The 26,015-nt window shown below is 32.3% G+C and overlaps 3 protein-coding genes across 3 annotated transcripts; all 3 read left to right on the top strand.

Annotated features, from left to right (window-relative positions):
* Positions 1-6,555: 6,555 nt before the first annotated feature.
* HELRODRAFT_164936 (hypothetical protein) lies at positions 6,556-9,424 on the top strand (the record flags this gene model as incomplete). The annotated part of the gene is made up of 4 exons (XM_009030864.1): positions 6,556-6,624; positions 7,778-7,873; positions 8,882-9,031; positions 9,290-9,424. The coding sequence occupies 4 exons, from the start codon at positions 6,556-6,558 to the stop codon at positions 9,422-9,424; spliced, it is 450 nt and encodes a 149-aa protein (XP_009029112.1).
* Positions 9,425-11,657: 2,233 nt separating this feature from the next.
* Positions 11,658-13,263, top strand: HELRODRAFT_164935 (hypothetical protein; the record flags this gene model as incomplete). Its single annotated transcript, XM_009030863.1, has 2 exons — positions 11,658-11,709; positions 11,849-13,263. The coding sequence occupies 2 exons, from the start codon at positions 11,658-11,660 to the stop codon at positions 13,261-13,263; spliced, it is 1,467 nt and encodes a 488-aa protein (XP_009029111.1).
* Positions 13,264-19,413: 6,150 nt separating this feature from the next.
* On the top strand, positions 19,414-22,031 carry HELRODRAFT_164934 (hypothetical protein; the record flags this gene model as incomplete). Its single annotated transcript, XM_009030862.1, has 4 exons — positions 19,414-19,607; positions 19,972-20,069; positions 21,391-21,573; positions 21,835-22,031. 4 exons carry the CDS (start codon positions 19,414-19,416, stop codon positions 22,029-22,031), a joined length of 672 nt encoding a protein of 223 aa, XP_009029110.1.
* Between the last annotated feature and the right edge of the window lie 3,984 nt (positions 22,032-26,015).

Genomic DNA, 26,015 nt, shown 5'->3' with positions numbered 1-26,015 from the left:
ACCTAATATATACTGCCGATATGTTGATGATATATTTGCTACATATGAAGATGTGATCAAATAGCAAGATTTTTACAATGACTAAACTTGTCAAAATTAATGTTTAAAATGGAAAAATCAACTGACAATAAACTACCATTCCTAGATGTACTAATACAAAATATGCAAAATGAATTTAAAACCTCAGTCTAAACCAAAGCAATAAACAAAGGTTTATGCCACAATGGCAATAGTGAATGTTGTCAAACATATTTAGAGAGCACGATCTCTGATTTTATAAACCAAGCCTACAGGCACTCTTCTGATATAAGTACTAAGAGAACAGAACTAGTTAGAATCACCAAACTACTTATTAATAATGGATATAAAAATTCCATGAACCAGAAAATAACAGAATGCAAAGAAAAAAAAGAACAAAAAAGTAGCAACAACAACAATAAAACCAGCAATAGTAACGAAAATATCATAGTAATATATTATAAAAATCACATGTCAACTGCTTTTGAATAGGATGAAAAAATTATGAAAACAATCATGAAAATAACGTCCAAGCAATCAACGAGAATGATAGAATTAAACTACGAATATACTACTCCAACCAAAGAACGTCATCTCTTGTGATGAAAAACAACTGCACTAGTAAACCTGAATAGATAACGGATCATAGCCATTTAATATATTTGTTCAAATGTAATGTTGGTGAGTGTGGGCACTATAATTCTGAATATATTGGTATGACGACGACCAAGTTATCGATAAGACTCCCGATGCACGTACAAACTGGCGCTATAAGGAATCACATGAAAGAAAAACACAAAAATAAAATTACTAGTCAAATCTTGGACCACAATGTTGAAATCCCACATTACAATAACAACCATTATAACTTATGACTAGCCGAATCAATACTCATAGAACAAAGACATCCGATAATAAATATTCAACAACGGGCAATTGGATTTTTTCCTACCAATAAATTTAGAAACTGAGAAATCATCGATAATGAAAACACGTAAAAGCGTTATATTTATCGATAATGAAAACACATAAGTGTTATATTTATCGATAATGAAGACACGTAAAAAGTGTTATATTTTACGACGTTGAAAATCATAAAACTAAACATTCACTTTAAACAAACAAGGAACCAATAAATAGGCACAGTATAAAAATAATTTAACATCTGGGCACAACCACAACATATCAATTTGAACACCGAAGATGGTATAAGAATACCGAAAAAAGCTTTTCTGTTCTATCATGAATAAAATAAGCAAAAATTATGGTTTCGAACTAAAGAATTATGAAATTATGAAAATATTTTCGGCCGAAACCGAATATTGTAACTTTTAATAAAACATTTATATTATTTTTTAATATATAGTATCCATTTTAAAAATTTAAACAATTACTTCAAAACATTTTTTTCAATAAAATGAAATCAAAAATATATATAGAAAGATAAAATGATATGAAAATAATAGCTGACACAATTGTTTATTAAATGCAAGAAAAACGAAAATCCAATGAAACTGAAATATTATTTGAAAATGACAGTTTTGGTTTAATAGTTAAGTCTAAATAAACGTATATTGTATGCAAGAAATAATAGTTTCTCAACGTTTTCTCCAAGAGGATTGCTACGACGATCTGCTTAAATTTGTCCTGCAGAGCTAAATAGCTGTTCGCTTGCAACACTTGCTGGAGGTGTGGATGAGTACTTTCGAGCAGCAGGTTCAAGGCAGGAAGATTGGCTGCAATGCCAATAGGCAAAAATGTTTGCTGTTCCATTTATTCGAGGTTCTTTAAGATACGTTTGCATTTGACGCTCATGATCATTTTGTTTAGCTAGGCTCACTTTATCGTAATTTGCATATAAAGACAATGAAGCTGAACTTTTAAAAATATTTTTATGAACCTCGATCATTTCTTTGGACTGGTTTCTACTTTCTTTCACTTCAACAATTTTTGGCTTTATAAATCTTAAAACTTCATTTTTGGCCTCTTCTGTTTCAGAATTGTCAAAATACATATCTTTAAACTGTAGATCAAGCAAAGTTGCTGCAAGAATTTCAAGGATTCTTCTAACAAATGCCAACCGTTTATCTATTGAATCTCGGAGAGCTGCCTTCATTTGAATTTATCCACGATTTTTCGTAGTTGTGTCCAATTTTCAACATTAAAAAAATTGGGATGATTATTGAAATGCAAGCATTATCGTGACATATTTCAATTGTTGCGTCATAAAATGGTCCTAAAACAATACCCAAACGTTTTATAAGTTTCCGTTCATTTTTGGACAAAAATGCAATGTTTCCATATTCAACTGAATATAAGTTAATTGCTTTTTATTGCTCATTCAACTTAGACGACATTAAATATGAGCTGTTCCATCGCGTTTCAAAATCTTGAATCAGTGAATGTTGTGGAACATCAGTTGATTGTTGAATTTGAGAAAGATGTCGACAGGCTTGTTCAATGTGTTTCAATCGGAAAATAATTTTTCTAGATTTTTTTAAACAGTTTCAACGGAAGATTGGAGAAAAATGGCATTTTTCACAAGTTGCAAATTATGAGAAAAGCATCCAGTCTTTTATTCCGGCAATACACATTGATCTGACCATGTTGAATGTATTGTCACGAACACATAGATATTATCTTTAATATCCCAATTAGTGACGACTTTTATTTAATTATTCAAATTATTGTTTACTCGATATCTGAATTATTTCAACAAAGAAGTTTAGAAATGTATTTATAGGCAATAAAACGTTATTATTATCATACTTGTGCGTACACACCCCCTTTCCACCCACACAATACACACACATAAATATATATATATATGTATATATTAATATATATATATATATACCATGAAAAATTGAGTTGAGCTTAATAAGTGATTGTCCACCTCTGCATAAATTATGTTGATCAGGCTGTCAAACTTCAATAAAGATATGCTTTGTAAACACTGATCATACACATACATACATACTTCTGCATGTTATATATATATAATATATATATATTTAAATTAAAATTCAAAAAAATAATTTATTCAATGAATTATCAGGAGACCCGAAGCTTTCGCATGATAGGCCACGCAATACAATAATGAATATATATATATATATTTATATATACTCATATATACTAGGGTGGCGATTTGTTTTTTTTTCCGCAAATTTTATTAAATTTTGGCCGAAACCGAAAATCGGCCGAAACTGAAATATAAGTTTGAAACAGTTCTATATATCAACTAGAAAGTATGCAGTTTCGGCGCCGAAACCGAATTTTGGTCGGTCTTTAAAATATATATGTATATATATATTAAAGTGATGTTATGCTGTTGTTGATAATGTTGTTTAATTGCTCCATCTTGTATATATTATTATTACAACATCCTGACTCCATATATTCCAAATGAACATTGCATTTCTTCATCATCAGAATTTATTCACATCTTAAAAACTAGATCATCATCAGGCATCATATCATCAATAGATGTGGAATCTCTTTTCACTAACGTTCCTGTTGATGCCACAATAGATATTATTTTAAACTGTTTATATAATAGTGCTATGAATCCACTAAAATAATACATATATATATATACATATATATATATATATATATTGATTAAGACTTCAGAAATGCAATTATTGATGAAAATCACAGCACACTGGTAGACATAGCTGATCAATTTTTTGACCTAATTATTTATCCTGGTGGTAAAATAATCCTTTATAAAAAAAAAATTCTGGTACCACCGCAAGCCAAACTTATATGTCTTACTTTCTTATTCATCTGTTATGATGGGCTGCATCTCTAATTTCATCTCAAATAAAAGGTTCGTTTAAAAAAAAAATAACCAACCAACCGTTTTCGCCTTACTATTTTGTTCGAGAGCCGAAATTCTGTTTTGTATCTTTACTCCTGACCGATCAATAAGACTCGGATTTATGCAGCAACTTTCTGCACCTCCGTTGACAAGTTATTTCTTCGATTATATTTTTTCAACATAGTTATATACAAATTTTTTCACATTTCATAACCGCTGTAATGATTGAATTGCGCTATATAATTAATATAAGGAGGTTACTTTGAGTTAGTGGCAAGGTTGTAGTTGTGATTTATGTAGCTTGATCTAAATTATTGCGATCGTGCATATTTTTGGATTAGTAAATAATTTAGCGTTTTTATTACTGCTTGCATTCGAATAAACGTCCAAACAAGTTTTCGTTTAAAACAGTTGTGTTTTTTTATCAGAAATCTTGTTCCTAAGGAATATCGATAATTTGACAATAGTACAAGTTACAATACGAAGTTATAACAATATGAATCTTCCCGATGAATATCAACTATCTTCTTTGAATACAAATAATCACCTTCTCTTATTTCCGTTTTGCGAATACTTAAATTTTTTGAATTTTAACAGGTTTATCTTAACAAATGACCGGGCTGTGAACATTTGAATCACAGCCCATTTTTCAAAGCTTCTTCTCTGGTTGACTGAGAATGAAATTTAAACAATCTTTTGGTAACAATTCTTCCATTCGATCATTTATCATCAAGCTCACCTGTCTATCAAAATCCGCTCCACGTTTTTTTATCTGTGGTTTCATTTGCGACTGAAACTCTTCAATTTCACTTAACTTCTCTTTTGTTGCAGGTAGCCCTTCATCACTAATATTAATTCCTAAATAATTAAGATTTTCTTTGAAAATAATATTTGTAAATTATTTTAACTTAAAATTTGAAAAGCATTTTTGAAATCTTTTTGGTGTTAGATGTTTTCAAAAAATGTGAGTGTCATCTAAATACATAAAAACACAGATGAGACCCGAAAATATATTATCTATGAATTTTTGGAAGGCTCAGCTTGCGTTTCTTAATACAATTGGCATAAACATATATTCAAAAAGCCCAAAGGTGTTATCACAGCGGGTTTTTAAATCTTTTTCATGTACTGGTAGTATGCTTTTAATAAGTCTAATTTTGAAAATATTTGTATGCTGTGTAATTTATCTGCAATGCTGTGATGTCAGGTTTTGTGATGAGATTTACATTTCGATAATCTTCATAGGTCTCCACTGTCCATGGGTACTCTTCAAAACAAAATTAAATGGGGATGCTCAAGAATACTGCCAGTGTTGAGCAATGAAATGGAATTTGTATTTTCTAACAGCTGGCCAACTGCGAATGCTGGAGAGTTGTGACTGGTGTCGAGGATGTGTTTACTTTCAATTTTATTTGAATTTGATTTTTTTTCAGGTTGATGTTATATGAAACAGTACAAAACATTTGCTGTAGTTGACTTTTTTGTTTTTCGGTTGATCAATTGGTGGTAGGTAATGATTTGATAAATGTTACCTGATAATGAGTTGACAATATCTGCAGTGACGACATGCCGTTTGTAGGTTCTGCGTAATGTAAGTATTTTAATTTCAATAAAACTTTCTCCGAGGAAGTTAATGTTTTAACCATTTGCAGTAGACAAATGAACGGTGGTAGATTGTAGAAATAGCCCCGCTGAGAAATTTTTTTGAATTGTTACTGCTGGACCAGTGTCTACAACTAGTTTTATAAAACTCAGGTAAGATGGTGGGTAGGTATTTATTTGCATCGCCTGTTCGGTATCTGGTGTACGACTAGGCGATGTTGGTTGCACGATGGAAACGCAGAAACTTTTGCAACCTCCACGAATTGGTCTTCAGTCACATCTCTCAACCCTAGCCCTTATCGTAATAACAATAGAAACAGCTACTCACATCACAGCATCAACAAAACGCACATACATCAACATTTCAAAAGCCTAGTGAGACACATCTTAAACAAACAAAATCACTTTTTTAATTAGCCCTCTCCAGCCCCCTAACTTACAACTACATACAACTTTAAAAATGTATCGCAAGATCATCAATAAAGTCTCCAAAAAATGCATTTCAGCCGACCGACATAAGTTTATGTCTGGTACCTACCGTATGCCGTTTTACAATGCAAAAGTTATCCCGGAGCTGATATTGGCAGTGATCATAACCCAGTTGTTCGTATAATCAGGATCAAGTTAAAGAAAATCAAACGTGAAGTTGTCCCAAAACGCTTGAATTTTGTCAGTCTGTCACAAAATGATAAGATCAAGATCAAATATAACGTTGAAGTATGGAATCGTTTTCAGTTATTGACGGAAGACGTAAATAAATATAAATATGAAATATTTTGAGATGCCTTCACAGAATCAGCAAGGGAAGCTTTATCTGTGAAAAATCAAAGAAGAGGTCATAATTGGATAATAGATGACATCGTATCTCTGATGAATGAACGAAGGAAAGTGAAAGATTGCAATTCTGATAGTTACAAAAAACTGGAAAAAACAATAAAAAAGAGTGCTAAATCCGGTGAAGCAATCTTAGAGAAAAAAAAGTACTTGAAAGATGGACTGAATGCATTAACGATCTTTTTGATAATAACCGTTGTGAAAAGCCTCCTATAAAAAAAGATGTAGAAAGACCAAAAATACTTAGATCCGAAGTTCGAGCCGCTCTTTCCAAAATGAAATCAAATAAACCGCCAGGTCCAGTTGATGAAATTAAATTTCTTGATGATTTTAGCATTGAAAAAGTGGCAGAAATTTTAAAAGAGATTTATAACAGCGGCGAAATTCCTGAAGATCTATTCAAGTCAATATTGCATTGTCTAAAAAACCTAATGCAACAGAATGTGAACTATATCGAACAATCAGCTTGATGAATCATCTTACAAAACTTCTCTTGAGAATTTTGATGATGAGAGCACGAAGCAAAGTCAGATCTGGAATTTCATATGTTCACTGTGGTTTTGTCGAGGATTGTGGCACAAGAAACGTTATCTTTATGCTATGAATGAAATGGTATGCGATTGAAATGAAGAAAAACTTGTTTATATGTTTTGTCGATTACTTCAAAGCTTTTGATAGCGCGAAACACATTGAGCTTATGAAAATATTGGAAAATTTGGACATTGATGGAAAAGACACGAGAATTACCAAAATATCTATTGGGACCAAAGAGAAGCGATGAAAGTTGGTAACAAATAACTAGTTTTGTCGAACCAAAGAAATTTGATAGGCAAGGCTGTGTATTCTCTCCTGACCTGCACAATCTCTATAGTGAGATCATTATGGGAAAGATAGAAGATGTACCTGGAATATCCATTGAGGCGTGAATATAAAATATGCTAATGATACAGCTCTTATAGCAGATTTAATGGAAAATTGCAAACAATTGTTTCCAAACTGGTTTTTGAAATTGAAAAAAAGGATTGCAAGTTAACATCAACGAAATAGAGGGCATGGTTATCAGTAAAAGGAATATCGCCTGGATCTACTCATAATCATTAATGGTAAACAAGTTAAACAAACAGCTTCAATTATCTTGGAAGTCTGATTACCTCAGGTTTTAAATATGATGTGAACATCAAACGAAGTATTGCTATGGCGACAGATGCATATTCTAAAATGAAAAACATCCTCACCAATAGTAAAATCAAAATATTGTTACAGACGCGAAGCCGAGATAGGAACTAGAGGTTAGAAATTGCGCGATGCGCTTGCAAATTAAAACGGTTGTGAAAGACATGTGACACACTTACTAGCAGGAGGCGTAAACAATTAAAACGGTTGTAAAAAGTCATGTGACACACTTACCAGCAGAAGGCATAATCAATTAAAACGATTGTAAAAAGTCATGTGACACACTTACTAGCCGAAGGCGTAAACAATTATAACGATTGAAAGTCACGTGACACGGCATACTATATAAGATACGAGACGAACGAGAACAAACAAGACCGACACGAATACGAGAGGAAACACGAGGAGAATTACGAAGAAGTCAGAAGAAGTTTTTAGCAATATTGCAAACAAATTAGCGATAACGCCCGAGGAAATATTTATCACGAAGAATTCTACACGCGGTCTGAGAGCGAATTACGATAATCTCCCGAGAAGCGGATACTGAGGATTTACGGCCAAGAAATATCTGACGAGAAGAGCTTAATTATTGACGATTAGTTTTATCCCATGATTTATCTGTTGATTAGTTATTGTGCTGTATTCTAACAATTTTAACGATTGAATAAACGAGTGATTGATCACAGCAATATACACAAGTGATTGCCAGCACTGTTTTCTTTCGAATAAAGTTCATCTAAAATAAGTCTGTTTAGGAGTCAAGAACTCACGTAGAGAGAAATAACCATACCCTACAAGTTCTAGGGGTCGGTTATAACAATATCAACAAAATTAAAACTGTTAGGGTGTTACATTTTTCCTGTGCTAACTTATGGCTCTGAGTCCTGAACAATTTCTAAAAAAAATGGAAGAAAAGATTAACGCTGCTGAGAAGAATTATGATAATTAGTTGAACTTCTCATACTTCGAATGAGGTTGTATTAAAACAGTCCGGTTGTGAAAAAAGAAAATTACTACAGATTACTACAGATCCGACGGGGGCAGTTAATTTTTTTGGTCACATCATGTAGAAGGAAAGAATCGAATATCTAATTACTACTAGAATAATTGCAGAAAAATGCGATCGCGGTCAGCAACGCATAATATTCGTGAAGTCCTTGTGTCACTTGTTGAATATCAGTACATTTCAACTGCTACAAAGTATTAAAGATCGGGTTTTGTGGAGGTCGATGGTCGCCAATGTCCTGAAAGGATAAGGCACGAGAAAGAAGAAGACCTACCCAAACATTTTATACACATTATCAATAGATACACCCTTTGCCGACAACTCTTGTATAAACCATCACTACACCAATTAACAACAATAGCCTACAAAAAAGAGAAGTGTGCTCAAAATCATTAATTCACCTTACCAGCCTACCTTATTAGATGGATCCCCAACTACCTACACAATCGCCAATGCAAAACCCAATTCCGCAACACCACATCAAGCACAAGAATTATTTACACAAAGCTCCGTTATCTCTCCTGCCCTACTCAATGCCTACATCAGAAACATACCTCTACTCTAACGTCCAAGTAATTGGCTACGCTGACGACTTTTCAATCTTATCCTCTAGCCCCCTTATTGAATCAATCACGATTTCTTTCAATAACTACTTCACAAGCCAAACAACTTTTTTCAATAATCGTTTCGTTTACTCTTTCTCTCTCTCTCTCTCTCTCTCTCTCTCTCACACACACACACAAAATTGACGTAATCGACGTCACCACAGTCACACTTTTAACCCCATTCACAAAAGAAGCAAACATTCGCCTCTCAATAACTATCAACAGTTCAAATCTACCTTTCGAAAACATCCCAAACTACTCGGTGTCAATTTTGAAACCCTCATTTTCAATATATACACAAACAATAGCACAAAAATTCCAACAAAGAAACCAAATACTCAAGTCTCTGGCAGACACTAACTGGAGTTAACTAAAAAACCCTCCTTGCTACATTTAAATCAATCTGTCGACCTGTCATCAACTACGCCGCACCCATCTGGCTACCCAACATCTCCCAAACCAATTTCCAAAAACTCCAAACCCCTCAAAATTTTGATTTATGAACTATAACCGGCTGCCTCCTCATGACACCCATAGATCACCTACACCAAGAAACTAATATCTTATCTGTCCCCCAACACTCCTCCCCACTAGCAGACCTATGCCTCACTCAATACCTCAATAACTATCATCCATGTCATCTTCTAGTCAACGCCCCACCAGCCCTAGCAGCCCCTCGCAGCATCAAATAAACACTCATTATCTTCAGTTAAACCCGACTTAACACTTTCATATAAACACTCCCTAACAATCACACGAATAAAGATTTGCGCTGTCACATTCACATTTCCACAGTCTTCAATACCATAAACTCTAAATCCAGCCCTATACTCAACAGCCATCCATCTCTTATGAATAAAACTGAAGCATCACTACCCGCAAATTTATAACCATCTTATCATAGCTCCGCTGTGGCTACTCTACCCACCTCAATAACTACCTCAGTCATATAAATAGCACAATCCCTGACCAATGCAACTTCTGTCTTTTACCGCATCACACTACTCTACACCTATTCAACTGCCCTGCAAATCGTACCACCCTCATTACCGCCGACCTCTAGTCGAACCAATTGGTTGTGGTTTGCTTCCTGGACATATAATATATAAAAGGCACCCCAAATCGAGCTAAAACAATAGTTTCAAATGTGTCCATCCAATTTCAGCTGTAATTTCAAAACGTGGTGACCTCGGTTCGACTTATTAGTTTTCCGACTGATGTGATGATACCGCATTGTTGATGATCGTGATTTTGCTAGAAAAAAAGATCTGAATGATAACTGGATGTTTAAAATTTTGTTGTTCGGTAATTTGCAAGTTTTAGAATTTTTTCAAAATATGTGACCACGACAGATTTGAATACGTTGGTTCTTGTAAAATTGCTCGATGTTGATTGAGTTTGTAAACGCGACTTTTTTTTTAAATTATGTTGTTTTACTACATAAACGTTATTTTTTACAAATGGCATCAGCTCATCAGCAATATTTCCTAGTCGTTGCATGTCAAAACCTTTCTGAGCGACTATGGCTGGCGAAATGGATGTAAGGAGTGCCTGGATGAATTTTTGGCGGATAAGATCATCTCCCACGCCTATTTTGTTTGCTGCAACTAACGACTCTTGTCAGTAGTGAAAGTAGTAGTACTGGTCATTTTGCTGCTTTAATACTGACTCTTGTCAGTAGTGAAAGTAGTAGTACTGGTCATTTTGCTGCTTTAATAAACCGGGCGAACAGTTCTGGTTTAGACTGTGCTCCAAGGTTAAACCACTGTTTTATTTTAAGTCTTCATAACTCTTATTTTCAAATAATCTTAACGGTAGCTTTGTTACTAAATCTGACGTTTTAATAAAACTGTGCCTCGGTGAAGGCAAACCACCTCGTCAAAGCTGTTACCTTAAAAACTGGAAGTTTTATTCTGTGTTGACGTGTGTTTTGGCCATGCTGTTGAAAATTCGGCGTCAAAGTTGTAGTTGTAGATTGTAGATTTTTTTTTTGGTTGTTTGGTCGTCGGAGTACCCACTAGTGTGTTATGCTTGCCACCCAACATGTGCCTCAAAAATCATAGATAATCAATGTACAAAAACAATTTTATTCAAAACCAAACATGATACTAGATTTTCTTTTGAAACTGAAACAGAAAAAAATCAAAATCAAAAACCTTACAAATATTAAATTCAATATATATATATATATATATATATATATATATAATAATATATATATATATATATACACAATATTCTCTAAATTCTAGCGAATGTTTGGCGTTAATATGTTTGTTGTTCGATTTTTCTCACTAAAGTTTTTTGGTGAACGTTTAGTTTATTAAAATTCAAAATAAACTTATTTTCCGAATTCATGCTGCAAATAAGGCCATATTTCGATTCCCAACGGAATCCCGGCGAAGAATTTAAATGCGTTTTTAAATTTAAATTTAAAAAACGCGATTACATCGAATAACTTAATAAGTTTAGAGAAAGCAATAAATAAATCCACTTGTAAGCGTAAGAAAGTTCTTTAAACAGAAAAATTTTTTTTCAATCTTCCTTCAAATGTTAACTGTGTAGCTATAAATTCGAAAATCAAAATGGAAAAATGGAAAAACTGGAAGTAATTAAGTTATTGAATGTATCAATAAAGGGTTATAGTTAGATTAACTGGGTAGGGAGGCTGTCAGTTGGTTTTATTTGTTTTTTGATGGAAGGTTGATATTACATAATATATTTTATGTTTTTTATCTTTATGATCTATTATTTAATTTAAAAATGTTAACTTTATTCCTGCAGGTTTTCCTCTTCTACCTGTTTTCACGTGCTTTAATTGTGATAAAGAGTTTAGATTAAGAGTTATGCTACATGCTCATCAGAAGGAATGTTGTTCTAAATTTAATTCGTGTGAAGATTTGGACCATCGGCATAGTTCAAGTAACAAGAGGGAATATTTCTCCATGTTGGGACTTAAATCTGTGAATGTGAATTCAAAACATTCAAAATCAGATGATTCGACAAATTTTTTCTGTGGTGATATCATAGTTATAGATGATGAGGATGAGGATGAAGATGATGAAATTGAATTACCTGTTTCGAATAATTCTTTGTCAAAGTATCAAAATCCTGTTGCCACGGATGAGAAGCTTGATTCCAAAAATCACGTAAAATCATTTTTAAAAGTTCATTTAAGAAACAGATACCAAAAACTATTAGCATTAGATGTAACATCTCCTTTGGGTAGAAGAATAGATTTCAAAACATCTTTCAAAGGTAAAAAACAAACTTGCATTATGAATGGCTTTCCATCATATGAAACGTGGTGTCTCACTATTTTAAACGAACAAAAACATTCTGATAGCAAATATTTGAAAATAACAAAGGATCCAATGGTTCGAAAATATAATTTCAGACAAAAAAAGCAAATTAAAAAGTTGTCAAAAACTGCTGAAGAATTAAAGCTTAAAATGAAGCTCTGTTCTGTAAGCATTAATCGCATAACAACTGAGGTTAGTCCTAGTTATAACAGTAACAAGGAAAACAAGACTTTCAAGGATTGCCCGTCGTCATCGGAGGATCAAGAACCTGTTATTCGAAAAGTTTATTCTCTTGCCCTTAATAATTCTAATGACTCTTTGAATCAAGGATCAATCAATAATGTCAATGAAACTGAAGAGAATTTAATTAATTTGTGTGATGTTGATAATGACTGTTTTGTTTGTGAAGTTGAACCTTCGAACAATAAAAATTTGCTTGCTGGTAGAATTGAAGCATCTCCAAAATCTCCGCAAACATTTTCGTTTCTTTGTCGAATTTGTGATAACGTCGTTGAATGTAACAGTGGTTCTCAAGAAAACATGAGACAGCATTATGCATATGTTCACAATATATTTAACGTAAATTTAGTTCCATGCGTTTTAAATGGGAAAACTATTTGGAAATTGGTTGAGACGTATAATCCATTAATTAAAAAATTGTGCTTTAAAGGTACTAACAATAAAAATACAGAATCATTAAATACTCTTCCTAGCAGAACTGGTATTTTACCAAGCCACACTGTGCAGTGTGGGAAAAGCTCATCTAATTCACATTTTCAAAGTCGAACTATGTTGTCTACTAACTCATTTTCTGAATCTTTTAATCGTAAAAATTTCCTATCATCTAAATCACTTAATTATCAAACATTTTCTACTGATATTATTTGTATAGATTAACCGTTTATAAAGCGTATTGTTTATAAAGGTTTTTAATAAAATTTAAATAAACTTTATGAAATATTAATTTTGTTTCTTAGTTTGGATTCGTCAAGCTGCATTCGTTAAGTTAGACGGGAAGATCCCTTTCTGATGTACGCAAAAATTGTTTAATGCATCGGTTTACATGTATGGCTGTAAGTTAGTAGATAGCTCTGTGTAACACAGTAAGCATTAACGTTAACAAAAGTGAATGTTCTACTACCAGGTGAATCGCTTAAATACCAGTTCCTATTTAATTCTTGTATCGATATGGAAGTCGTTCTTCTCAATAACCTTTATTCTATATAACAGCAGTTCTGATTTCACTAACAATTTTACAAAACTTGTATACCATCGTTTACTTCATTTGAATAAAGTGGTTAAACTTGTTAAGTTGCCAATTTTCATTTTTGATATCTAGCTGAACATCTTTCTGATGATTTTTGGCTTAGAGACGTTAGGCATGCCAGAGTTGCCAACAAAAAATTTACACTGTTGCATACTTCATGGTCGTTTTGAAGCCGATGTACACATTTTTAATTGCTGGTGGATTACCTCTATGAAAATAGTAATAAGAGCACCTATTAGTTTATTCAATCAGCCAATGTTATTGTTATTTTCCACTGTTAAAGGACTTATGGTACCAATTTATCTTGTTGCTTAAAAAATTCTTTTAGCCATTTTCTGTCAACTCAGCGTTCCCATTCTAGTTTATTAAGCGCTGCCATTCATCCAATTTATTAGCAAATCTCAATTTTTTATTCCAATCTATTTTGTCGTTGCGCTTTGTAATCTGACGCTCTAAAAATATGTTCAAAGCCATTTTTTATGACTATTTTGTATACATTTTACATTTTTCACAAATTTTTTTTTGACCTGGTTTTTTACTTATTGTCTCAAACAGATTTGTAACATCCTATCAAATGCTTCCAATTTAGCTAATATTAATAAATTCAGTCTCACTTAACATGCATTTATAAAATTCTAGCGCTGTACTGCTACCCTGTTACCGGACAAACATTTTATGTCGGTTGCATCTGCATCCATTCCTGAAATTTGTGTCCTATTAAACAATTTCTTTTCACTCATTGATTTTCAAGCAGAATCATTTTTTAAGCTTTTTCGATTTATATCAACATGGTCATCATGATTTTACATGTGTGAACATAACCAAATCGGCTTACATTATTCTTCTGCCACATTTTTTCGTCTCAAATCTTTGAATTCTTGCTATTTTACAATTTTCTACAATCACTATTTTCATTTAAGATTCTTTTCGTTGTATAACACTTTGCGTGAACAAGTTATTATTTATATTCCGTCCATTTTCATTTATATTTATCCAGTTTGCAACGTTTCCAATAATTCTACAGAAGGCTACATCGAAAAAATGTTTGGGCGTAGAGAGCTTGTACTGACACTGTCCTGGTGAGATGACTGTTACTGGAGTCTGCACACTAATTTTATGTTTGGCTCAGTATTGCATGTTGTAGTTCTTAGCACTGCTTCGAAATGTTTGCCAATCAGTTTGTTCCTTAGTTTGACAGTTTATTTATTTTATTTATTGAAAAAGTCTGCTTACATATTTATGTAAGTCTAAACTGTAGAGGCACACATTTGCATTTTCCTATAAATTAAAAAATTTTCCGGCTAGCATTTAAAATACTTAAAGACGATAAATATGGAAAACTAATAGATAAGTCACGTTCATATATTTATATCTAATTATTGTTAGAAATCTTTATCTCAAACTCCGAAAAACCAACCAAAAGTTCACAAAAAGTAAACTTTGTGTAAATAATAAGTATAACTTCCGAAAAAATAAAATAATGTTCAAACGAAATTACTGGAAAGAGAAACAAACATCATTAATTACGTAACACTACTAAGCCAAACAATAGTTACAACATAGGCATCGTGATTGATTAAAATTAAACATAGGTATTTGTTATTACAACGATGAATTAAAAATGTATAGGTTAATTTAACATTCGGAAAATTGAAAAAGCTGAAAATTATCGAAAAATTCGAATGCAACGATTAAGGTAATAAGGTTACGATAATGCGTAAAAGGTAAACAAATCCTGAACTCGGGAGAACAAACGACGTCATAGCCACGATATTAACATGGTGACTTATCTAGTAGTTTTTTATATTTAAGTTAAGGTCATTCACATTTCTATCATGAGATTTATTTAAACCTGTTTGTATGTCGATTAATTCCAGTTCAAATTTATCGGGATGCCAATATTAACTTTATTTGTTTCTTACAATGATAACATAAATTTTTCGAGAAAATTGCAATATTCAGATTTTGAATAAATCATTGCTCTATTCTTATGTTTTTCATACGTTTTATATCTCATCGTGTTGTTAAAATAAACAAAATATTTAATTACACTTTGACAACTTTTCAAACTATTTTGTCAAAACATTTTCTTATTTCATTGTTCATACCAAAACTCAGAATGCATGTATGGTGCGGTGCTTGTGCATGCCTTCAAAATATCTTCGCACGATAGATGTGTCTTTATCGCCCAAAAGTTTAACTGTATTTAACTAAATAAATAAGGAATAATTTTGAAGTTGCTCTTGGTAAGGACTGATGTCTACGAGACTCCATATATATAATAACATGAATGAATGAATGATTCGGGGACCAAAAAACCTATATATATATATATATATATATATATATATATATATATATATATATATATATATATATAGTTGGTATATATATATATATATATATATATATATATATAATAAATGTGCTGAAATTCAGACGACGCCAACAAACTTTTTGTATATATATATATATATATATATATATATATATATAATAAATGTTGAAATTCAGACGACGCCAACAAACTTTGTAAAAATTTAAATTCATAATAATTGAGACGTTTTAATAAATACTAATAAGAAATTGTTAATTTTAAAATATTTATTTCAATAGGAAAATATTTAAAAAGCTTACATTTCAAACATTTATAAAAATTAGATCATGAAAAGTTCATTCATTTTTTTGTGTTCGCCGTCGTTTGTTGGTATCGAATTGCTAGCCATGCCGACCCCATGGTTGTTGCCGTCTGTGCGAATAAATACATGAAAATATAAACTAAGATTTTCTTTTATATTCAAGTTATTAATTAGCAATTAAATCTTTCCAGCATCAGTATAAAATTACCGTTAACAAATTTTATCTAAGGGATAATCAATAGGCAACAATTTGCTGCAATTACAAGTTTTTGTGAGAGAAAAGTTTATGTTCAACACGCACACAACACACACACACATGTGTGTGTACGTGCGAATCTACCGAAATTCTATCGATGGATAGTTTTTTTATTACATATCTCAATATTTCTAACCAAATTCTTGACGTCATTATTTATTTTATTAAAGTTAGAATAATATAAATTTTTCCAATTTATTTTCGCGTGTATAGGACCTATTTCGATTTTTTTTATACTTTTCAGCACAGTTTAACTGCAACTATCCAACGCTAGAAAGTCCCTGTAATTCCACAGCATTTAAGTTTATTACAGAGCCGGATCAAGGCTCTGTTGGCCCTAAGGCCCATATTTATAAGTGGCCTGAAAATATATTACAATACTATACAATACAATATTTTATTCGACCTCCAAAAAATAAATATACTGTATCGAAGAGTTTTTTAATTTTCCAAATTAAAAAAGGTAAATAAGTAATTTTGTGATAATAATTACAACTAAGAAGTTTTAACTTAATAAGCTGAGAATGAAACTGATTTATGAGAATTTTGTTTTATAAATCTGAAATATAAATAATTACATAAATATTATAAATTTAATAACATATCAAATTAAAAAAATTTAAATTTATATCAGATTTAAATTTAAACCTCCCATGTACTTTCAAGGTGTTAATATGCCTAACTAATAAATAATAATGATACTGAAAACAGAGAAACACTGAAGTGAATTGAGAGTAATTTATTTAAATTTAAATATGCGTACGCTTATTGTACTTGAGATGCATATTTTGGCTGGCTGGATATTATATATTATAGTTCTAATCTAAGGTCAACTAAAAGTAGCAGAGATTCCTAAATATTAAAATACTTCAGTCCTAAATAATAAAATAAACTGAGTGATAGGATAACTGCTACAGTACTTACAGATTTAAAAATATGTGTAAATAAACGTGTTTGCTGTCTATTATATTTATAATAACACTGACGCCTGTTCGCAGGTTTGCGTAGACTAAAAAGTCAACACTAACTTCTGACTCTGACGAAAAAATGCTTCTAAATTTTGCCCCTCCCTAAGTCTATTTTTGGCCCTAAGGCACGCGTCTTGTTTGCCTAATGGTTAATCCGGCACTGGTTTGTTAGCAAATAATTTGTGATCAACACAATCAAATTCTGCGCTCATATCAAGAAGAGCAAAAGGGGAAACATTACGCAACTTCATGGAATCAAACAAGTAAGACGTCACATTATTTAGTGCTGTTTTCGTAGAGTGATAACAAAAATAATATAGTAATATATTATAAGAACCACAGGTCAACCGTTTTCGAACAGGATGAAATATGAAAAGGATCATAAAAAATAACGTCCAAGCAACAAACGAAAACAATAGTATTAAACTACGAATACACTACTCCAGCGAAAGAACGTCATCTCTCGTGATGAAAAACAACTGCAATAGTGAGCCAGAATCGATAATGGATCATAGCCATCTATTATATTTGTTCAAATGTAATATTGGTGAGTGTGGGCACCATAATTCTAAATATATTGGTATGACGACAACCAAAGTTATCGAGAAGACTCATGATGCACGTACAAACTGGCGCTATAAAGAATCACATGAAAGAGAAACACAAAATTAAAATTACTAGAAAAATTTTGGACCACAATGTTGAAATCTTACATTACAATAACAACCATTATAATTTACGACGAGCCAAATCAATACTAATAGAACAAAGACATCCGATAATAAATATTCAACTACATGCAATTGGAATCTTTCCCATTAATAAATTTATAGACAGAGGAATCATCAATAATGATGACACGTAAAAGTGTCATATCGCACAAAGCGTAGTTGCCAACCGTCCAGAAATGGACGGGACAATCCCGAATTTTGCCTCCCATGTCCCGCTTTGGTGTCTGCGGGACTCGTATTTGTCCCCTTTTTGCTCAACCAAAAACTAATAAAGAAATAATGAAATAGATAATTAATACTAAATTTAAAAATTTGAAGCACAAGAAAAGCACTAAGCGCAGAGTTTTTTGAAGTTTCTAACCCAAATACATCAAAAAACCATTTTTAAACTTTATTGCAAAGTTAGTGATGATGGTGATCCTAACGAAACACATCAAAAAAATTTTTTTTATGTAGATATATGTATATATATATATATATATTGGTAATCTATAATTTTTACAATATTCTATAAATTCTACCGAATGTTTGGCGTTAATATGTTTGTAGTTCGTTTTATTGTATATATATATATATATATATATATATATATATATATCGTTTGCCGAGTTCCATTGTTTGTCTAATGTTGATTTTGCTAGTTGCAATATATTATAACTGACTCGTGTTAATTTTGCGAACTGATATTTTATAACAGACTCAGAATATAATAATTTAAACTGATTTAAACTGTCCTATTGATCAGTTGATGATGAGTGGGAAGGGTAGATCTGCGAGTCATCAACTGAGAAGGCTATTGCTATGCTGTATGGGACTCTCATAAATAATTATGATTCAAGGAAGCTTAGCTTAGGCGTTTTTATAGATCTAAGCAAGGCATTCGATTTAATTGATCACAATATTTTATTGTATAAACTGTCTATGTATGGTTTTCGAGGTATAGTACTGAGCTGGTTCAAGTCTTACCTATACAATCGGTGTCAATATGTCTGTTTTGAAAGTGTTGAATCGTTGCCCAAGGAAATAGTTTCTGGAGTTCCCCAGGGTTCAATCTTGGGACCGCTTTTGTTTATTTTGTTTATAAATGATATTTTTTTTAATATCAAATGTGTGTACCACTATTTTATTTGCTGACGACACAACTATATTCTTATCTGACGAAGACCCGATAAGACTATTTTCTGAAATGAATAACCAACTGGTTAAATTCTCCAACTGGTTCACTGGAAACAAGTTGGTTCTGAATTCAAAAAAATCCTATTTAGCCTTTGGCCCTAAAATCAAAACGAACAAGGATATCTTCTCTGGCCTAACCATTCACATAGGTGACTCAGTGATATTCAGAAACTCTTCAGCTAAATTTCTGGGAATTATTATCCAGTCTGACTTGAAATGGAATGAGCATATAAATTCGTTGGTAAGCAAATTATATAAAATTACTGGCATTATTTATAGATCACGCAATAAATTAGGTACTAAAATCATGTTAATGCTATATTACTCCCTAATCTATCCATATCTCCTATATGGAAATGTTTTTTGGAGAGCTTCTTATGATTATTTAATAAAATCATTGACAATAGTACAAAAAAGATACCTTAGGGTTTGTTTTTTTCTGAAACATCTTGATCATACACTGGCAATATATTCCGATAATAGTATCCTCAGTATTGAACAGCTTAATAGGTATCTAACCTGAGTTCAACATGTTAGGCTTATTTGAAACGGTGTCAACAAACACTAGGCAAAAAGGTTTGTTGATACCAATGACTTGCAGAACTGATTTAAATGCTAGATACTGGGCGGTAAGAGGAATTCGTCTTTGGAATTCCTTGGAACTAGGTAAGAAAAATTTTCCGGATATAATGAATTTAAAAAATATATAGAAAACTTATGCTGATCAATGTAGGTATGATGCTTTCTTTGTTTAATTTTGTCGTGTGTAATTTAATTGTTTTACATCTGATTAAATATTTAACCTCCTTACTTTAAGTTATAAAAATGGATTTATTGGGTGTATTTATATTTATCGATATACTAAAAATGTTTATATTTGTATCTCATATTGTTGCACAACTAGTTAAGGTGGTCAGCACATGTTTTTGTATATATGATCTCCTGTTTCTTTTCGAATAAAATTCTGGGGAAAAAAATGCAAACAGTGATGCCGTACGATGTGATAAAGAGTCAACAGACGTTCAGTGTTTTCGTTGCGGGGTTCGTTTGCTGTCGGCTTGACTGAAGAATCCTTAGAACTAATAAAGGCATGTAGTAATGTCAAATTTGTATGTGATGGGTGTTTAAAGTCACCTTCATTGGAGGACCAGGTCATCAAAAGCGTTAAAAGTGGAAATGCTGAAATACGTGACAAGATAGACTGATTAAGCAAAGAGATTAGGTTGAAGATAGATGCAATCAAAGTGAGGTTAGAAAAAAATGAAAGCAAAATGTCTACATTGGATATCCCTGAATCAAAGCTCTGTAATGAAATTTTAAGCCTTAAAAATAAAATGAGCAGATCTTTCGCTAGTGTGGTTGGTTAAGAGGTTAAGAAAAGATTATAAATGATGATGTAAAAAAAGTACAGAAAACGCTAACCGATGTAATGGAATCGAAAGAACGTGAGGCGAACATGATAGTTTTTTGATTGAGTGAAGGAACTGATGACAGAAACAGGGTTTGCAAGATAATAACTCACCTGACTGATGGTGTTTATGATGGTTAATAGTGAAGCTGTTAAAACTTGGTAAGAAAAGTGATAATGTGGTAAGACCAATTTTGATTAAATTTGATGACGTGAAGGTTGAATCTTCAAGAACATTGTTAAAATGAGGTCTGTGGCGATGGTCTGACTAATGTTGGTCTGAGCCACGATTTGACTGTTGAGCAAAGAAATGAACTTAAAAAATTCTTGGATGATGCCAGGCGGATGGAAAAAAATTCAACGGAGGGTTTTTTATTCATAGTAAGAGGAGATGTGGGAAAATGAAAGATAGTTCAATTCCCAGCAAAAAAAGAGTCAACCTTATAAATGGACGATAGAGCCGGGGGTATGATTTATACAGCTTGATCAAATGTGGTAGTCATGATTTTTACCGTAATGATGATAATAATGATAATTTGAATGAAAATTTTAATTTGGGTTTGCTAAATGTCAAATCAGTTGCACCTAATGTTGATGGAGTTTATGGCCTAATTAGTGATGGGTTGGATGTGCTGGTGTTGACTGAAACGTGGCATGGCTTGGCTGGGAACAACTCTGTCAATATTGCTAAGCCACCGGGATATTGTTATGTAGACTTTGTCAGGAAGAGCAGCATTTTCGTGAAGAGTTTAGTTGTAGAAAGTTAGGTCTACCTGTATTTGTAACGTTTGAAACTGTTGCCATTAAATTAGTAATCAATAAAAATCAATTCATTCTTCTGGGTGTGTACAGGCCTGGTTCAGCACAAATAACCGTTTTGTTTTTTGAAGAGTTGGTTTCAGTTCTGGAGCATATAATTATGTTAATGCAAATATTTTACTGATGGGCGACTTTAATGTGCATATTGAAAGAATAAATAATCAAAACACCATACGTTTATTTGAAATGAGTCAACGCATTCAGGAGGTGGAACATTGGATCTGGTTGTTAGCTCCGCTGATTTTCTTATTATAAGTACTACGGTTTTTCCTCATGGAGTTTTCTCTGATCACAATCTAATAACGATTAAGGCGGTAATTGTTAAACTACGTCGAACAACAGCCAAATTTTTAGATCATGGAAAAAGAATGATGAAGATAGATTTGTTGAAGCAGTTTTAAATTCTCCACTGTCTGGTTCTTGTCGTAGCAATGATGTTGATGGTGAGATAAAAATTTTCAATGATGAGTTAAAGAATATCATTGACAGACTGGTGCCTAAAAGAATGATTCTTGACAGAGGTGAGCGGGTGGCTCCATGGTTTGATGAAGACTGCTTGCGCGCCAAACGATGTTGTAGAAAGATGGAACGACTATACAGAAGATGTTCAACAGATATAAATAGAAATGAATGGATTATCTCGCTAAAAATTAAAAACGATATTTTTTCTGACAGGCGTACAAGGTATTGGAATAATTTAATAAAGTTAAACAAGGGGTCCAGAAATGGATGGCAAATTGTAAGCAAAATGTTATCACGAGGTTCAAGACGCGATTTGTCTATTTATGATATAAAAATAAATGCTCATCAGTTTATGAAATTCTTCACGGACAAGGTTGATCAGATTATTTATACAACAGATGTTAATTCCATTCCGTTGAATGAGAGATGTAGGTCACCAAATGATTGCTGGTTTTCATCGTTCCCTGTGATTACAGAAGACGAGTTAAAAAGTGTCATACTCAGTTCTCCAACAAAAACAAGTTCACTTAATGTCACACCGACACATGTTTTTAAAAAATACTTAAATTTGTTTATTTGCTTTCTCACCAGTTTCACTAACCTTTGTTTGAAAGTGTGTAAATTTCCTGTTAGTTTCAAACATGCCTTCCAATTTTGAAAAAAAACAAACTCTGATGTTAATGATGTTAAAAATTATAGACCTATATAAAATCTTTCGTTTATATCAAAGGTTGTCGAGAGGGTTGTTATGAAGAGTCTGCTAATCTATTTGTCTGTAAATGGTTTGATGTCGATTCATCAGTCAGCATATAGACGATTCCACTCAACAGAGACAGCGTTACTTCAGGTGTTATCAAATATATTTTCAACAATGGATGTTCAAAACCTTTCATTACTGTCGTTTCTGGATATGTCGTCAGCGTTCGACTGTGTCAACCATGGTATACTTTTGAAGACGTTGCGGTCCAATTACGGATTGAATGACACTGTTTTTGCGTGGTTTGAGTCATATCTGACGGATTGAACAGAGCAGACCTTGTTCAACAATGCCGTCTGATGTTAAAATGGTCAAATCAGGGGTACTTCAGGGATCTGTTCTCGGACCTATTCTGTTCAAATTATATACATCCGATGTATTTAAAATTATCAATTTTCATGGATTTGCCTGCCATGCATTTGCGGATGATATTCAAATTTTGATGACTGGTCATCCTGGTTTTTTCAAGGCTGAGGTTGATAAACTTGCCAAATGCTTAGAGAGGTTGGAAAATGGATGTCATGTCATTGAGATTTAATCAGTGCAAGACTCAGCTGCGTCCGGTTGGCACATGGCAGCAGTTGGTAAAATTAAATGTAAATTCCATCACAATAAATGATGTTAACATACCGTTCATTCATGCTGCCACCAATTTGGGAGTTTTGCTTGATAGTAGATTATTGATGAAGGATCATATAAAGATGATAGCAGTTTCATGCATCTCTTGTTTCCGGAATTTATATAGAATTAAGCACTGGTTGGACAGATCAACTTTGGTGCATGCGTTTGTTACATTTCGGTTAGATTACTGCAACATCTTGTTGTATAAAATATCCAATAAATCTATTGCTGCTATTCTGCAATTGGTTCAGAATAAAGCTGCAAAGTTGGTTGCTGGTAAATTGAAGTTTGACCACGTTACGCCAATTTTAAATGATTTGCACTGGTTGACGATTGATAAAAAGATAATTTTTAAAGTTGGTGTGATCATGTTCAAGGCTTTAAACGGGATGTCACCAGATTACATAACCAATAAATTTACCAAAAAAGGGACGGCATCTAGTTTCTGCCTTCGGTCAGATGATATAAATTTCTTAAGGGTGCCAGTGGCAAGGGAACAGATTGGATCACGTGATATTGCAATTGCCGGTCCCACTGTGTGGAACAGTCTCCCTGCATCGCTGAAAAAACCTAGACTTCATCTTCAATCAATTAAAAAAGATTTAAAGACATTTTTATTTTTGTTGAAGTTGCATTGAATTTTATTTTGTACTTATTTTGTTTGCACGTATATAATTAAGTTTGTTTTTTTGAGAGCGCCTGTGAAAAATTGAATGGGCGCTATATATCTTGTCCTAAATAATATATATATATATATATATATATATATATAGTTTGGGCCGGGGCCTTCGTTGATGCATATTTCATTAAATTTGTATGCCCACTCTGCGTTCAAAAGTTTTTTGATAAAAACTCTAACACCACGTAGTTTTTTGAATTCGTATTTATTTAAAATATCCATGAAACTTGTCAGCTGACAGCGCTGTTTCGGCTTTTTAGCCATCATCGGAGCTGAATATTATTGTGAATAATATTAAAATCATTGAAATGAGATAAATCAAGAAGATATAAAATAATATTAAGATGAAATTAAATTATATATTGAATGTTGATAATAATAGTGTAATAATGTAACGTACCTTTAAAATATGGTTAAACATAACATAGAACATAAAATTAAAAGGAAAAATGTATCCGGTGACAATTTCAGTCACCAAATATAAAAATGTATTCATTTTTCTAGTTAATAAAAAAACAAATTTTCAAAACAAATATAAAACACATGGAAATTTTTCTAAATAATAAAAAACATCATCATTTAAAAAGTTTACCGATATCAGCGCAACTATACAGAGCAAGGTCATCAGAGCCATCATACCCTTAGTCACGAACTTTATGAAATCTTCACATCCCTGCAATAAAATATCAACTTCACATTCATAGTTAGTTTTAACAAGTGGTTAAATGACTAGGTCATTCATAATTTAATTTTTACGAAAATATTTTAGTTACACATAAATACCTAGGTAGGTGTATATATATATATATAGATTTGTCCAATATATATATATATATATATATATATGTATGTATATATATATATTGTTCCTGTTAAGTTTTATGTTTTATATTAAAACATTATGATTTATAATATACATTTATTTTCTTTGGACCAAATGTTCTTTGCTTTGTATGTAACTTCACTTTTTCCTTTTCTGTTGATCCGGTGGATAATAAACAAGTCGAGAACGTTGCTTAGTTTATTTCTCTTCTTTTGATGTCTATCAATATTATATCAATTAAACGATCTACGTGACAAGAAATTTAACAGGTTATGGGACCCAGATAACGTTTTTCTTAATTAATTGATTTGACGAAGTAAATTTAGAATAAAGAAATATCAGAAGATTCCTTTGTAAAGACTGAAGTGAAGAGAAAGCACGTGCTTCTTCATTCTCTGAAAATCGATATTTTGCTTCTAATTAAAAGGTCAAATTGAAAAGACAAAGAAATGGATTTAACTAAAGTGCAAATCAAACACCTAGAAGGCAAAAGTAATTGGTTGAACTGGAAATCGAGAGTTTGTATAATACTACGCGGCATTCCTGATGCAATGGATGTAGTAAATGGCAAATTAAAAGTTCCAGATGAATCGAACGATGACTCAAATAAAGATCAGATAGCAAAATATCAAATTGCTTTGAACAGATTCAACAGAGCAGATTGTAGTGCTATGATTGTTCTGTCAACCAACATAACCGATGAAACGTATGAAACGTATTCTAACCAAACAGAGATGTTTGGTTAGAATTTCACAGATTGTATGATGAAGTTAATGAAGATAAAGCATACAACTTGTGCATGAAGTTCTTTAGTTATAAAATAGTGATGATGTTGTCACTCATGTCACAAAACTCAAGAATCTTTGGAAAGATTTAAAGGTTGAGTTAGGAAAAGATGAAAACAGTGACTTGTTGCTGATGTGTCAAATAATTGAAACCTTGCCAGAAAAATATTTTTCATTTGCTGCAAGGTTGGAGATTGTTGAACAAGACTGAAAGAACAGTCGAAACACTCACAGATCAACTGTGTAGCTATGAGAGAT

This window comes from Helobdella robusta, assembly GCF_000326865.2.
Source record: "Helobdella robusta unplaced genomic scaffold HELROscaffold_7, whole genome shotgun sequence".
Classification (NCBI taxonomy): Eukaryota; Metazoa; Annelida; class Clitellata; order Rhynchobdellida; family Glossiphoniidae; genus Helobdella; species Helobdella robusta.
The sequence above is the reverse complement of the archived record's forward strand: the minus strand, read 5'-3'. Positions and strand labels throughout refer to the sequence as shown.